We start from the raw sequence: 15,301 nt of genomic DNA, 5'->3' as shown, positions 1-15,301 counted from the left end.
AGTTAAAAAAAACTTTCTTTTTTTTTATTTAATACGAGTTAAGAGTCTTCTTTCAACTGTCTCTCAATTAGTTCTATCGAAAATAAAACAACAAATAATTACTACCTCTAACCCCCTACAAGCACCAGCAATAGTACTAACGAATAACAAATTGATGAGACATTCGAATCCTCATCTAAACCCGACTTGTGTAGTATTATAATACTAATTATAATATTGAATTTTATAATATTACATACAATTATAATATTAAATATAAATATAATGTTAATTATAATAATAATCTGCAGAAACAAACTGCATTGCTACACTTAGCAGCATAGTAATTGATTATTATAGTCTGACAATCATAACTACAAAGTACTGGAAATGATAGAGAAGGTCAACGTTTCTCGTAAATCTGAACAAAACCCACAAAAAGACTAAAAGTTGGAAAGCCATTTCTTCCAATTTTTTTCCATCCTCTCGATACCCTCCTCTCTAGTTAAAACGGTCAAAATAATATGAACAAATTTAATTAATCCAATATATTTAATACATTAGGCTGGTAATAAAAAACCACTTCAGACATTATTAAATAAGAATCATCAACTAAATAAGAAGCGATACTCATTTAAGGATTTTTTTTTGTCAAAACAGAACAAGGCCTGTAATTGTTTAGACATTCTCTCTCGGGCTTTTTGACGAATAATTGTTCATTCTTTATATCAAGGGCTATTATACTAAATTGACCGCGGCCTTATTAATTCTCTGAATAAGGCGCGTATTTCGGTAGCGTTGCTTGATTTGATAGGAGTAATTTTCTTAAGTTTCTCATTAAGATGGCGCCATCATAAAAATTTTTCTTTTGAGAAGATTCATGGCCGCTTTCAAATACGCAGGGAAATTGAATTTAATGAGGCTGATATTAACCAGTTTTAAAATGGTTAACCATTTTGATTCTAAAATTTCCGTGGATTGCCAATTACTGAGCAACTATACTTTAATAACCGTGTATATTTGGTAATTGGCGTGTCTAATTACCCTGCACGTATTTATTTATTAAATTTTAAAGAAGAAATGAAAGAATAATTGACTTGAACATTTTTCCCACCAATAGGGGACCTTCATGAGAGGTTGTAATGTCATAATGCATATCTAAGTACTTATAGTTGTACCTATCTGAGCGCTTTATGCTTCATGTATGACAATGTAATTTTTAATTTTGCCCATTTCATTATATTTTATAAAAGTTGGTGATCCATGTTCCTATATTCAACCTTCCAAAGAGTACCTATGTATCCTATTTTACCCCATCCAAACTTATTAAAGCCATCTTTCATTGCTGTCATGGCTAAAGATAATACCTGGCATTTTCCACCTTCTATGATAATTGCCAAAAACTATTGGCTAAGCTGCTCTAACACGGAGAATGAATATGTTGATGTCCGTTCGATTACAATTTCGTCCTCCTGATGTACATTACTCTACTGATCCTCCCTCTGAGAAAAATATTTAGCAAACAGATTTAAGCAATTTTCTCAGAAATGGAAAAATGTCGAACTCACCGCTTAGGCGTAATTGCAACAGTAGTAAAATGATTGATCCTTGTCAAAAATTATACTGGGAGGAGGTTTTAGCTAACACAAATAACATGAAACTAATTTTTTATACTTAAATTTCTATACTGATCATTTTGTGAATATTTTGTTTTTACTCAGTTTTTAAGGAAACGGTATCATTCACATTTTCGACGAAGGCATAACAATTACATTTTTCCAAAAGTAGGTAAGGGTCAATTTTCATTTTTTTTTTCTCTATTTCCAATGAATATAATCAAAAAGGTATTTTCAAAATTTACGGGGTGCGATTCTGCGCTAAAAAACCTAATTAAAGTATAGCCAAGACAGATTGTCTGAGTGAATGGTGCTTTTTTGATTGTTTTAATGAAAATTACCTAAAAAGTATTTTTCAAAATCCAGGGGGTCAAATTCTGTCTTACTGGCTTAATGATAAAACAAGACAGCGTGGTATTAAAAGCCGAAAAGAGGAAACAGCATAAGAAATGAAGTAAAATACAATCTTCAGCTGACTTTATACAAAAAATGGAATCAATAAAAGCCAGCAAACTTAGATTTTTTGAATAAACGCACATTCTAGATGACTTGTAGTTCTGCAAACGGATTGTGGTGAGACATGACACACTGGAAGCAGCAATTGACAATGGACAAGATCATCATTTTCGTCTTATCTTATCATTGTTCTTATGTATCTGACACGAGAACAATGTCCAGGTACTGTTCAAACAGTGTTCTGATGTGTTCAAGATCTGACAGAGTTGAGCGTCCTCCTTGACGAAAAACTCCACACAGTGGCACAATGGCAAGGAAAAAATGTCGTGGAGACTTGGAACTTCGATAACTTCGATATAATTTTAACTTCGATATATTTTATTAGGAGAATCTTGAGAATTGGAAAATATTCAGCTTCGCCGTACGCTAGATTTCCCAATATCTCAACTCATGCGTTCCTTTTTGCCGTTCCAGAATTGCCGTCCTAGAATTCAATCCTCGGCTTTATTAATAAGCCGTTCGCTTGTAAAACCTCGATATTACTTTGCGCTTATAAGTCGTTCTTTGAAATGCCGTTCTTAGTTCCCCATTCTTTAAAATGACGAACTGAGGATCATGCTCTGTTTTATTACTTCAGTTTTACTTTTGAGCGCCAGGTTTTAAAATCGAAAACCACACAAGATCCAACTACCAGCAAGAGTATTTATTTGCTTAACTTTGTAGATTTTGTGGATGGGAGTTCATTATCAGTCACTTACCTCCTCCAGCAACTCTATCACTTGTCTTGCTGGATCCAGAACCATGCTTTATATTTTCGCTGTGGTTGAAATTCTATCTCGCTGATTGAAGTTCTATCTGTGGGTTCAAATTCTATCTGGCTATGGAAAGTTCTAATAAGCCGTTTTTCAGTTGAAACAATGTTTTTAGAATAGTGAAATAAAACGCAATATAAGAGAAAAACCGAGAACTAAGAACGACAGCTGGGTGAAAACGAGCGCAGCCAATGATCTTAGATCGACTTAAAAAATGTTGTAAATAGCAAACTTCGCTAAGAGCAATCTGTCTTTTATGTTTTTCCGAGCTTCATCATCATAGAACACAACATCTTAGAACGTTGGGGAAAGGATCATTCGATGTCGGATTCAATGTCCGACATAGATAGCAAATTTTGTTAAGATCGATTTTTCTTCTTTGTTCTCTCAGAGCCAGGAGCTCATATGGCACTTGTGACGAGGTCCTAGTACGTGAAGAAGCACTGAACTCGCCAAAGTACTAGAAATGCCTCCAACTCACCCAAAAAGATCGGATCCGGTCTGGCTATGTCAATCATGTATCTAGAACTTCTGCTTACTCTCGAACTTGCCAAAGCACTAGAAATCCTCCCACCCCCCCCCAAAAAAAAAGATTGGATCTATTAGGGTTATGTCAATCACGTATTTAGAACTTGTGGTTATTTGTCACATCAAGTTTCATCCCGATCTCTCCACTCTAAGCGTTTTCCAAGATTTCCAGTTTCCAAGATTTCCGTTTCGCCCCTCCATCCCCCCAATGTACTCGTATTCAAACCTAATTAAAGATGGAGCATCTGAAACATGAGATCTTTCTACATATCAAGTTTAATTAAGATCCGATCATCCGTTCGTAAGATAAACATACCTCAATTTTCACGATTTCCCCTCTCTCCAGCCCCCCCAGACGGTCGAATCGGGGAAACGACTGTTTTCAAGTCAATATGTGCAGGTCCCTGACACGCCTACCAATTTTCATCGTCTTAACACGTTCAGAAGCACCAAACTCGCCAAAGCACTGGAAATCTCTCCCCCCAGCTTTCCCAAAAAGGGTGAATCCGGTCAAGTTATGTCAATCACGTATCTAGGACTTCCGTTCATTCTTCCCACCAATTTTCATTCCGATCTCTCCACTTTAAGCGTTTTCAGATTTTGAGTTTCCCCCTCCAACTCCCCTCAGGCTCAACAGATCGGATCAGGATTTAAAATAAGAGCTCTTAGACACGCAATCCTTCTAATTATCAAATTTTATTAAGATCTAATCACCCGTTCATAAGTTAAAAATACCTAATTTTTTTCTAATCTTCCGTATTAATCGTCCCTCCCCCCCCCCGCATGTGGTCTATTCAGGGAAGCAACTATTTCTATTTTACTGTGGTCCAGTCCCTAATACACCTGCCAACTTTAATCGTTTTAGCTTATCTGAAAGTGCCCGAACTAGCAAAACCGGGACCGACCGACCGGCCGACCGACAAACCAACGGACAGAAATTGCAATCGGTATATGGCACTTGGAAGACAGGCAAGTGCCATAAAAACCATAACATTGTAGGAAATTGAGGAAAGGATAATTCGATGTCACATTCGGGTTCTGACTCGACTTAAAAACTATCAGAAATAGCATTAAAAGCAATTTGTCTTCTATGTTTTTCCCGAGCTTCATCATTATGAAACATAACTTCGTAGGAAGTTGGGGGAAGGATAATTCGATGTCAGATTCGGCTTCCAACCCGAATAAAAGAGCTCTCATAAATATTAAACTTCGCTAAGAACGATTTGCTTCATTTTTCTCAAGAGCTTCCTCATTATAAAACGTAACATCGTAGGATGTTGGGGAAAGGATCATACGACGTGTGATTTGATGGTAAATACAACGACAAGGCAGCCTTTTGAAGGGGATAGAAAGTAGGAGGGCAACCCTTGTCTAATTAAAATATCCTGAGGCATTAATCGGTAAAGCAATGTATTTGCTAAAACAGTTCGTGGTAACGAACTGTAATTAAGGAGCGAACCGGCTAAATAGTAACCGAAACTCTAAAAGAACGGATTTTGACACCAGTAGATACATCGAAAGAATTGGCTTTTTATGCTGATTTCAAATATATAAACTTCATTAAGATTAGTCTTACCGATCAAAGTTTACAAGCCTGAGAAAATTTTCCTGATTTTCGAAAAACAAGAAACACCCCCTAAAAGTTAAGTGATCTTAATGAAAATCACACCATCAGATTCAGCGTATCAAAAACTCTACTTCACGGGTTTCAAGCTCCTATCCGTAAAAATGTGGAATTTGTATTTTTTTTTTTTTATTTTTTTTTTTTTTTTTTTTTTTTTTTTTTTTTTTCATAAGAAAGATCAGGGATGCGTGATTATTTGATTGTTCTGTTTTTTTCCCAGGGGTGATCGTATCAACCCAGTGGTCCAAGAATATCGACAGGAGGGTCCATTCGAACAGAAAGTAAAAGTTATAGTGCCCTTTTTAAGCGACCAAAATTATTGGAGCCCTTTTTTCCCAAAATCGTCCGATCAAATTTTGAGATAGCCATTTTGTTCATCATAGTAAAGAGACACAATAACTATGTCCTTGGGTATAACATGACCCCCTACAGCCACAGGGGAAAGGTTTTTATGGCACTTGGTATTAACCAAGTGACATATAGCGATCGCGAATTATGTCGGTCTGTCTGTCCCGGTTTTGCTAGTTTAGGCACTTCCAGATAAGCTAGGACGATGAAATTTGGCAGGCGTGTCAGGGACCAGCCCAGATGTAACTATAAATAGGCTTTTTCCCGATTCGACTATCTGGGGGAGGTAGTGGGGGGACGGTTAAATAGGAAAAATTAGAAAAAATGAGGTATTTTTGACTTACGAATAGATGATCAGAACTTAATGAAATTTGATATTTAGAAGGATATCTTGTCTCAGAGGTTTTATTTTAAATCCCGATCGGATCTGGTGACATTGGGGGAGTTGGAAGGGGAAACCTAAAATCTTGGAAAACGCTTAGAGTGGAGGGATCGGGATGAAACTTGGTGGAAAAGTAAGCACATGTCCTAGATACGAGATTAATATAAATGGAATGGATTCCATCTCTTCGGGGGAGTTGAGGGGGAGGGTTAATTCTGACAAATTTAGAAAAAAAGGTGTTTTTAACTTACAAAGGAGTGATCGGATCTTAATGAAAGTTCATTGTTTGAAGGACCTCGTAACTCAAATCTCTTATTTTGAATCCCGACCGGATCCAGTATCAAGGGGTAGTTGGGGCGGGGGAACCGGAATTCTTGGAAAAGGCTTAGAGAGGATATATCAGGATGAAACTTGGTGGGAAGATTAAGCACAAGTCCGAGATACGTGGCTGACATAACCAGACTGGATCCGCTCTCTTTAGAGGAGTTGGGGGGAGGGGGTAGTAATTTGAAAAATTTAGAAAAAATGAGGTATTTGTAACTTACGAATGGGTGATCAGATCTTAATGAAATTTTTACACTTAGAAGGATCTTGTGCTTCAGAGCTCAAATTCTAAATCTCAACTAGGTCCTGTGACATTGGGGGGAGTTGGAGGGGAAATTGGAAATCTTGGAAAACGTGAACATTGAGGTATCTTTGTCTTACGAATAGGTGATCGGATCTTAATCAAACTTGATATACAGAAATATTTTATCTCCCAGATGTTCCATTTCCAATTTGAATCGGTTCTAGGGACACTGGGGGTCGGAGGGGGGAAACAAAAATCTTGGAAAACACTTAGAGTGAAAAGATCGGGATGAAACTTAACGGGAAGAATAAGGACAAGTTCTAGATACGTTATTGACATAATTGGAATGGACCCGCTCTCTCTCTTTTATTCATTTAATCTATAGTAAGGCATAAACAACACTATAGGACTGATTGTGAATGACAATGGGGTTCCCAGTACTTGCAAGTTCAGAATTTTATTTTTGGTATTATTTGTTCGTTTTCATATCCACTTTCTATTCAATCCCACTGTTTTTAGGGTTAAAGCATTAGGTTGCAGTAATTTATGTTTTACTTTATATGACTTATTCTTAAGGCTCTTGATTTATTTGTCAAATAGTTCTGGGTAACGAACTGTGAATAAAGATCGACTCGGCCCAGTAGCAGCCGAAACTTGGAAAAACGGAATTCTGATAATAATAGATCCATCCAAAAGCTTGACTTTTCTGCTGTTTCCAAATATCAAAAGTATTCAGTAAGTTTAATGTTATCTGCAAAAAGCTAGGAGCCTGAGAATATTTGCCTGATTTTTTATTTAGGGAATTAAAATCACACCATTAGATTCAGCATATCAGAAGACACTATTGTAGGGGTTTCAAATTCGTATCTACAAAATATGGAATTTTGTATTTTTTGCCAGAAGAAAGATCATGGATGCGGGTTTTGTTAGTTTTCTTCCTCAGGGGTGATCGTATTGAACCAATATTCCTAAGAGATCGGTAGAGGGCTCATTCGAACGGAAATCAACAGTTCTATTCTTCTTTTAAAGTGCTCAAAAAGATTGGAAGGCAACTATCCACCCCCTCCCAATGCATCATTTCTTTAAGACACCTGACAAAAACTTTGAGATAGTAACTCGACTGTTTATAGAGGAAAAATTAAATAATTATACCTTTGGGAATGACATGACCCCTCATACTCCCTGGGGAAAGGCCTGTAAGTTACGCAGTTTTCCCATTGTTCGCATATAGGCTATTTTTTAGAAAATTTATTAAGAAATTGAAGAAAAAAAATTTGCGAGGGAAATTTTCAGCGGGGGAAGGGGAGATTTGTCATGGCAATCCTTTTTCGTGAAGAAACATATTTCTAGGGGAATTTTCCAGGGAAAACTCTATTCGGGGGGAGGGAATTTCCTGGCATGATATAAGAAACGGTCAGAAATTAAATAAAAAACCTTTTTTAAAAGTCTTTTTCAACTGAAATTAAGGACCAACATCAAGCATTAAAATGCACAAAAATTATTTCGTATATGAGAGGAAGTGCCCCTTTCTTAACCCTCGCTCTTTACGGTAAAGTTTGATATTTTGTTACAACTCTTCAAGAGCGACTTCCGGGACACTTTGGAACTTCCGAAGTGTTCCGACTTCAGGAACTTCGGGTCGCTGAATTTGAATGAAGATTGTTCTTAGGAGGTTAAATACTTTATGGTAAAGAGCAAGGACTGGGGAAGAGGCAGACTTCCTCATATACGGGAAAATTTCTGTTCGTTTTAAGCTTTAATGTTACTCCTTACTTTTATTTGAAAAATTTATCTTTATTTTTAACGATAAAAGAGCAGAAACCTTAATACTAATAATAGAGTGGTTGTGAAAATATTGGCGACAATATTCAGCATTATACGCTTATTTAGTAAAATTACTATTGTAATATCTAAATAGCGATTAATTACTAATTATTAGTAATTAATAGCAATACCACGGCACGTGGACACCTTGGGCAAAGACAACAGGAAGAAGCTGCCAATTTCTAGGCTATACCTCAGTGTTCGTCACTTTTCAGAAGAGAAGCCTCAGCGAAAGGTAGGTTTCGACCAAAGTGCCAATAGTTTCCACGTGCGCTTCATCCTTTCCACGGTCAGAAAGTTTTGAAAAAATATTAGCAAAGAAACGCGTTTCAGGCTAGTAAAAAGACCTGAAAATCAAAAAGAAATATTGCAAATGTTTTGCCCGCATCAAACAATGAGTTTTCAGCACATATGATACCAAAAGACAGAAAAGAAAGAAAACAAAAATAAGGAAAGGTGGAACAAATAGGGTAATTTAGGAAGAGAATATAAAAGTAGTAATAAGAAACCTAAGCAGAAAAACTGAGGCAATCTACAAGATAGAATTTGAGGGTTAAAATCAGCTATGCCACCAAGGGCAATAATTCGATGGGTAGGGGGTAAATGCCCCCTGTATTATGAAAAGTACTTCGTGGTATTTTGTTGAAATATGTGGTGTAATTGAAGAATAACAAAAATGCACCCCGCTAAATTTTACAAATACTTTTTTTCATATCTTCATTAAAGAAAAAAATCCCCCTCTCCTGCATTTTTGTGGATCCTCCTTCACTGTACACCAGTGACAAACAGTGCAGAACTCCCTAGTTGGTTGCGTTTTGAAGAATACAAAGGAAATAGTGGAACAATAAGCCACTTTATTGCTTTTTATATGTCGTGATTGGGTTCGGTTGACAGTAAAACAACTGAGGGTGTGTCTTTACATCGCAGTTTCAAACAATTATTCCTGATATGCTACTAACTTATGTATTTATAACGTAATATTAAATATGTATTTCTATGAAACTGTGACAAATTTAATTTTAGGTTGATCACCTGGCTTTCCGTACAAATTGAAATGCTTGAAGCGTGATATTTTTTATGAAATTGGGTCCAGTTTCGGTTATGTGAAAATTTTATTGTTATAATGAGTTTTTCATGAAATTTGTCTCAGCACTAGTTAAATACAAAGTTACTCTTATATATGATATTGATAAAATGTGCTTTTCCATCTATAAAGTTGAATACATATTTTTTTTTATACACTGGGCCTAATATTAAGTGTATAGTTATTAAAATATTATAATAGGTTTTAAATGAAAGTTGTTCCAACAGAAGTTAAAAGTTAGTTTTTCTTTAACATTTATCATTTCCTGTAATCTTATATCTATATTTTTTAAGTCTTTTTTTGTATTAATTAGGGTTTAGTTCCTGTTGCTTATTAATTTTAAAGTTATAATGAGTTTTTGATGATACATAAGTTAAATATAAACGAGATTTACGAATAAATTTTACCACATTCTACGAATAAGCCGAAAGCAGAACGAAAGTAGTCGAAAGCAGAAACATGGTTTGATGAAACGAAAGCTTGACTGCATAACTTCAGATAGTTCTCTCTGACACAGGCTATAAAACTTCACTTCACTTCACACTATAGGCTCTAGCTCAAGGACAAGCAAAAACCATTCTTTTTGACCCCAGGCAAGAGTTCTACGAAGCTTTCAAAAATGGAGATAGTTCTCTCTGACACAGGCTATAAAACTTCACTTCACTTCACACTATAGGCTCTAGCTCAAGGACAAGCAAAAACCATTCTTTTTTACCCCAGGCAAGAGTTCTACAAAGCTTTCAAAAATGGACATTCACATCAATCAATCCGGCCTAAGGGCAACATTTTCCGTAAAAACTGCAGAGGTTAGACCCTTACCACTTTCTACGAATAAGCGGGGGCTAGGAACAAAAAAAAAAAAAACATGACAAAACCAAAGTGTTGCTCTCGCAACACAATAACCACATATTGTTTAAAATGTAGGAACGAATAAATACCTACTTATTGTTTAAATATAATAAAATCTAGCACACGAATATAATAACTACATATTGTTTAATATGCAAGAGAGTTCCTACTCCAGGAACGAACATTCTAACGATAAATTAAAGTTCAAGTAAGGATAAATCATTTTATTAAACAATGATCAAACAGTTCGTGGTAACGAACTGTAGTAAGGAGCAACCCGGCTCAATAGTATACGAAACTCTAAAAAACGGAATTTTTATGCTAAAAGATGCATCAAAACAATCTAATTTTCATTCTGATTTTAAATATATAAGTTTCATCAAATTTAGTCTTTGTCATCAAAAGTTACGAGCCTGAGAAAATTAGCCTTATTTTGGAAAATAGGGGGAAACACCCCCTAACAGTCATAGAATCTTAACGAAAATCACACCATCGTATTCAGCGTATCAGACAACCCTATAGCAAAAATTTCAAGCTCCTATCAACCGAAATGTGGAATTTCGTATTTTTTTTCCAGAAGGCAGACCACGGGTGCGTGTTCATTTGTTTTTTCCCCAGGGGACATCGTATCGACCAAGTGACCCTAAAATGTTGCAGGAGGGCTCATTCTTGAAAAGTTCTAATTCCCTTTTTAAGTGACCAAGCAAATTGGAGGGCACCTAGTCCCCCTCCCACGCTCATTTTTTCCCAAAGTCAACGGATCAAAATTTTTAGATAGCCATTTTGTTTCGTATAGTCAAAAACCACAATAACTATGTCTTTGGGGATGAATTACTCCCCCACAGTCCCTGGGAGAGGGGCTGCAAGTTACAAACTTTGACCAGTGTTTACATAAAGTAATGGTTATTGGGAAGTGTTCAGACGTTTTCAGGGGGATTTTTTTGGTTTGGGGGTGGGGTTGAGGGGAGGAGGCTAATTGGGAGGATCTTTCCTTTGAGGAATATGTAATGGGGGAAGAGAAATCTAATGAAAGGACGCGGAATTTTCTAGCATTACTATAAAAAAAATGAAAAAGTTTTTTCAATTGAAAGTAAGGAGTAGCATTAAAACTTAAAACGAAGAGAGATTATTACGCACATGAGGGATTCTAAAATACTTTAGCACAAAGAGCAAGGTAACTAGGAGGAGATAAATACCTCGCTCTTTACGCTAAAGTATTTTTAGTAATTTCAACTATTTATTCTACGGCCTTTCTGATTCTGGGGTCATTCTTAAAGAATTGGGACAAAACTTAAGAATTAGTGTATAGAGCGAGGTATTAACGAGGGGACAAACCCCCTCATATACATAATAAAGATATAAGAATATAAAAATTTTTTACGTAAGTTAATTCTTAAGTTATGTATATTTTTTACTAATAAAAACGATCGTTAAAAATCAAAAGTTCTAGTTGCCTTTTTAAGTAACCGAAAAATTAGAAGGCAACTAGGCCTTCCTCCCCGCCTCTTATTTCTCAAAATCGTCTGATCAATACTAAAAGAAAGCCATTTAGCCAAAAAAAGAATTAATATGCAAATTTCATTTCAACAATTTATGTGCGGAGAGCCAAAATAAAACATTCATTAGTTCTAAAACGTTCAGAAATTAAATAAAAAACTATTTTTTTAACTGAAAGTAAGGAGCGATATTAAAACTTAAAACGAACAGAAATTGCTCCATATATGAAATGGGTTGTCCCCTCCACAATCCCTCGATCTTTGCGCCAAAGTTTGACTCTTTGACACAATTCTACTTTTAAAAACAATTAAAAACTTTAGCGTAAAGAGCGAGGGATGGCGGAGGGACAACCCATTTCATATACGGAGTAATTTCTGTTTGTTTTAAGTTTTCATGTCGCTCCTTACTTTCAGTTAAAAAAAAGCTAGTTTTTTATTTAATAATTCACAAACGCTGGATATTTCGATCATGTGTGCAGTGATTGTCATCAGCAGTATTCCTGCTGATCAAATATTGTATTGAAACTGGAATTTTCTAATACGTCCGTCAAAGTCAAAAGGATTAAAAAAAAACTTAAAAAAGGATGGTTCAATTACGACTACAAAAGCAGACAAGAGTAACACTTTACTAGCAATGGAGACTGAGGACTATGCTCCAAAGTTAAGGATTTTATGAAAAAAAGGATTTATCCCTATTAGAACTTCAATTTATCGTCATTGAAAGGCAGTGTGGTCTTCGAAATTACCTAATAAATATCAGCATATGTGTCTTAAACCGGCAATGCTGATTCATTTGTATTTTTTTCAAAAAAGTGCAAATTTTTTCTGGCCTTGAGAGGCCATAGGATTTTGAGTCCTACTCATATTAATTTCTGCTATTTTTGAGTTTGAGTTGGTTTTTTATTATAATTTCTGTTCTTTTTGTGTTTCATTCATTTATTGATGCTAATTTCTGGTAATTTTACGCATGGTAGATTATTTGATTCTTTTTTGCTCATGGATCTCTTTACTCTTCTTTGAAAAATTTATTTTGTGGGAAAACTTGTTTTAATTAATTTCTGTTTGTTTTATATTGACAAAGTCTTTTTCAGGGAAAAAGGAAATAATAGTTTAAACCATTTCAGTTTTTTCCTTCTTTAAGAATTTATAGTTTGGCCTGGTTTTTGTATGCTGGAGAAACTTTTCCAACAATTTTCAACAGCATACACCCTTTTGAAAATGATGACACAAATAGTAATATTTAATTTAGTTTTATACCTCCTATAGTTGACCTGAAAAATTAAACTTAATACCATTCCCAAAAAATTATAGTTACGCTCTTTGACAGCATGGATACACTTACATCCTTTTGATTTAGTTAAATTTTAAGAACAAAGTAGTAATAGAAATAGCCCCGAAAGTTTGAACTTAATACCTTAAGTCTTTTTTAGGATATTGCTGAGAAATCTTATTGGCAACCAGGATACGCACAGTGCACAGTGCGTATGTAGGGTTGACCTACATAATAGCCCTAGAGGTAAGGCTACAAGCCCATTCAGCTATGCTGAAAAAAATGGCTGTCTTAAAATTTTGATTACAGAAGTTATGCAATCTGGTACTTGAATTTTACCAGATTTTTTTGCGTTTTAAATTGAGAAAATTGGGTACAATAGTCAAGTGTGGTTTGTGGAGAAAATGGGATATTATTTGTGCATGGTGTTCGGGATGTCGGAGTACCCGGGTCAACAACCAGCAAGTCTCCACGGTCCATCGGGCTACCCACCAATAATATGATTGCCACTGCCATCCGTGTCCCTTCCCATATAAAGATAAGTTTCTTTTCGTCTCTATCTGATGCTAATCAATTTCTAATTTTATTGATTTTTTATATTTGTCGTTACCGTCATGGATCCGGCTAACGTTCAAACTGGAGATTTGTTCCTCGCTAAATTTAAGGGTTATCCCCTTTGGCCGGTTCGAATCCTAGAAGTTATCAAGACAAATAGTGGAGACAACAAATTTACTATTTTTTGGTACGACAAAAAACATGACCGTCAGGTTCTATCTGTCGTGATTTTACTTAGTTTTGATGGCAATGAGAGGGAAACATCAACAAAGAAAACTAAGGGTGCTAATTATGTGTTTGCAGTGCTAAAAAATCATCCTGGTGTCTACCGACAGTTTCTAAAAAAGGAGTCAAATTCGGTAATAGATAGCCTACTCTCAGATCCCACTGCTAATCTCCGTAGACTAGTAGTGGCTACACAGAATGAACTTGCGGCTACAAAAAAAAATATAGCTAAAGAAATCGAGGTGAAAATTGACGAAAAGCTGAAAAAATCGTCTTTGCAGACTGCAGCTAATTTTCATGCTAAGTTTCCAGTTGAAACACTGGTTTCTGAAATTAATGATACAGTACATGTTGAAACTTATCCAAAATTTGAACTAATTGAAAAACATCTAGAAACATGCATTCGTATGATAACGGTTTGGCTAACGGTTTGCTGAGTAGACCCATTCGGATTTCTTGACGACTTTGAAACAACTTATGGAATCAATTAACAGTGGTATGGGCAGAGGTAAAACGCCTTTTTCTATATTTATAGATATTCATAAAACATTTCATACGGTTGATTTTCAAACACTACTAAGTCGGACAGAGTCATTAGATGTTCGTAGAAAGGGCTTTAAGCGGTTTGAAAGTTATCTCACAGGAAGATCCCTCAAAGTGGTGTTGAATGATGTGCGCTCAGCAGCATTTCCAGTGACATGTGGAGTACTACAAGGATCAGTGTCAGGTCTGCTGCTTTACCTCATTTATGTTGATCTCATGCGTCTTTATTTGAACGATGTGTGAATATCTCGTTTGCTGATGATACAGTTTTAACTGTGTTTGCCTCCTCTGTGAAGGGCTTGGTGAGAAAAGTGAATCTCACATTGGAAAGGCTGGAGATTTTCACCTCATTGAGTCTATTTTGTGTAAATGTTCACAAGACATTTTTAATGACGTTCTATAGAGCTGGTAAACCACTGGATGTGTCTGGCCAGGTAACTTTATGCGTTAATCTAGCTCAACAAGCTGATCATCTCCGCTACCTTGGTTTTGATCTTGATTGCTATCTTGCATGGAAATATCACAGTGGCGCAATTTCATCAAAAATTGCCCATGGGGTAGGCACACTTCGATGCCTGCAGTATTTTCTCCTAAAAAGATACTTCTAACTATATATTATTCGTTGTTTTATCCATATGTTTCCTGCGGTTGCCTCCTATGGAGCAGTAACTTATTATGCAACTATAGAAGAGTGCAAGTTCTACAAAACAAAGCTGTTAGAACAATCGGTAAGTATGTCCAGGGTGTACATAACACCTTTGGTTGTTTTAAGTCTCTGAAGCGCCTTAATTTCAGATAAGAGATTACAGTATTTGCCATAGTACTTGTGTTTCAGTGTATGAAAGGGTTAACCCCCGGTGTTTTTAAGAGTTTTTACTAAATTAATAGTGACCTGCATAATTATGGAACTAGGCAAAGTGATAATATAATTGTTGATTTGCGTTATGGTACCAGGTCTTCATTTTCAATGAAGCACCTTGGTTAATCTGTGAGGAACGAGCTACCATTAAGCATAAAATCGTTCCTCTGTGAGGAACGAACTACCTTTAAGCATTAGGGTGACGGAACACGTACCTGAGTTTAAAAAGAATTTAGAAGATTATTTTTTGGGAGAGGGGGAATCTGCTGAATTCTATTATGGC

At 35.8% G+C, this 15,301-nt stretch overlaps 1 protein-coding gene across 1 annotated transcript; it reads left to right on the top strand.

The window, feature by feature from the left end:
- The first annotated feature begins 13,450 nt into the window (after positions 1 to 13,450).
- LOC136037030 (PC4 and SFRS1-interacting protein-like) lies at positions 13,451 to 14,053 on the top strand. The gene has a single exon (XM_065719444.1). It carries the CDS (start codon positions 13,451 to 13,453, stop codon positions 14,051 to 14,053), a length of 603 nt encoding a protein of 200 aa, XP_065575516.1.
- The last annotated feature ends 1,248 nt before the right edge of the window (positions 14,054 to 15,301 follow it).

Source organism: Artemia franciscana, chromosome 16 (assembly GCF_032884065.1).
Source record: "Artemia franciscana chromosome 16, ASM3288406v1, whole genome shotgun sequence".
Classification (NCBI taxonomy): domain Eukaryota; kingdom Metazoa; phylum Arthropoda; class Branchiopoda; order Anostraca; family Artemiidae; genus Artemia; species Artemia franciscana.
Note: the sequence above shows the minus strand (reverse complement) of the source record. Positions and strands in the feature narration are given on the sequence as shown.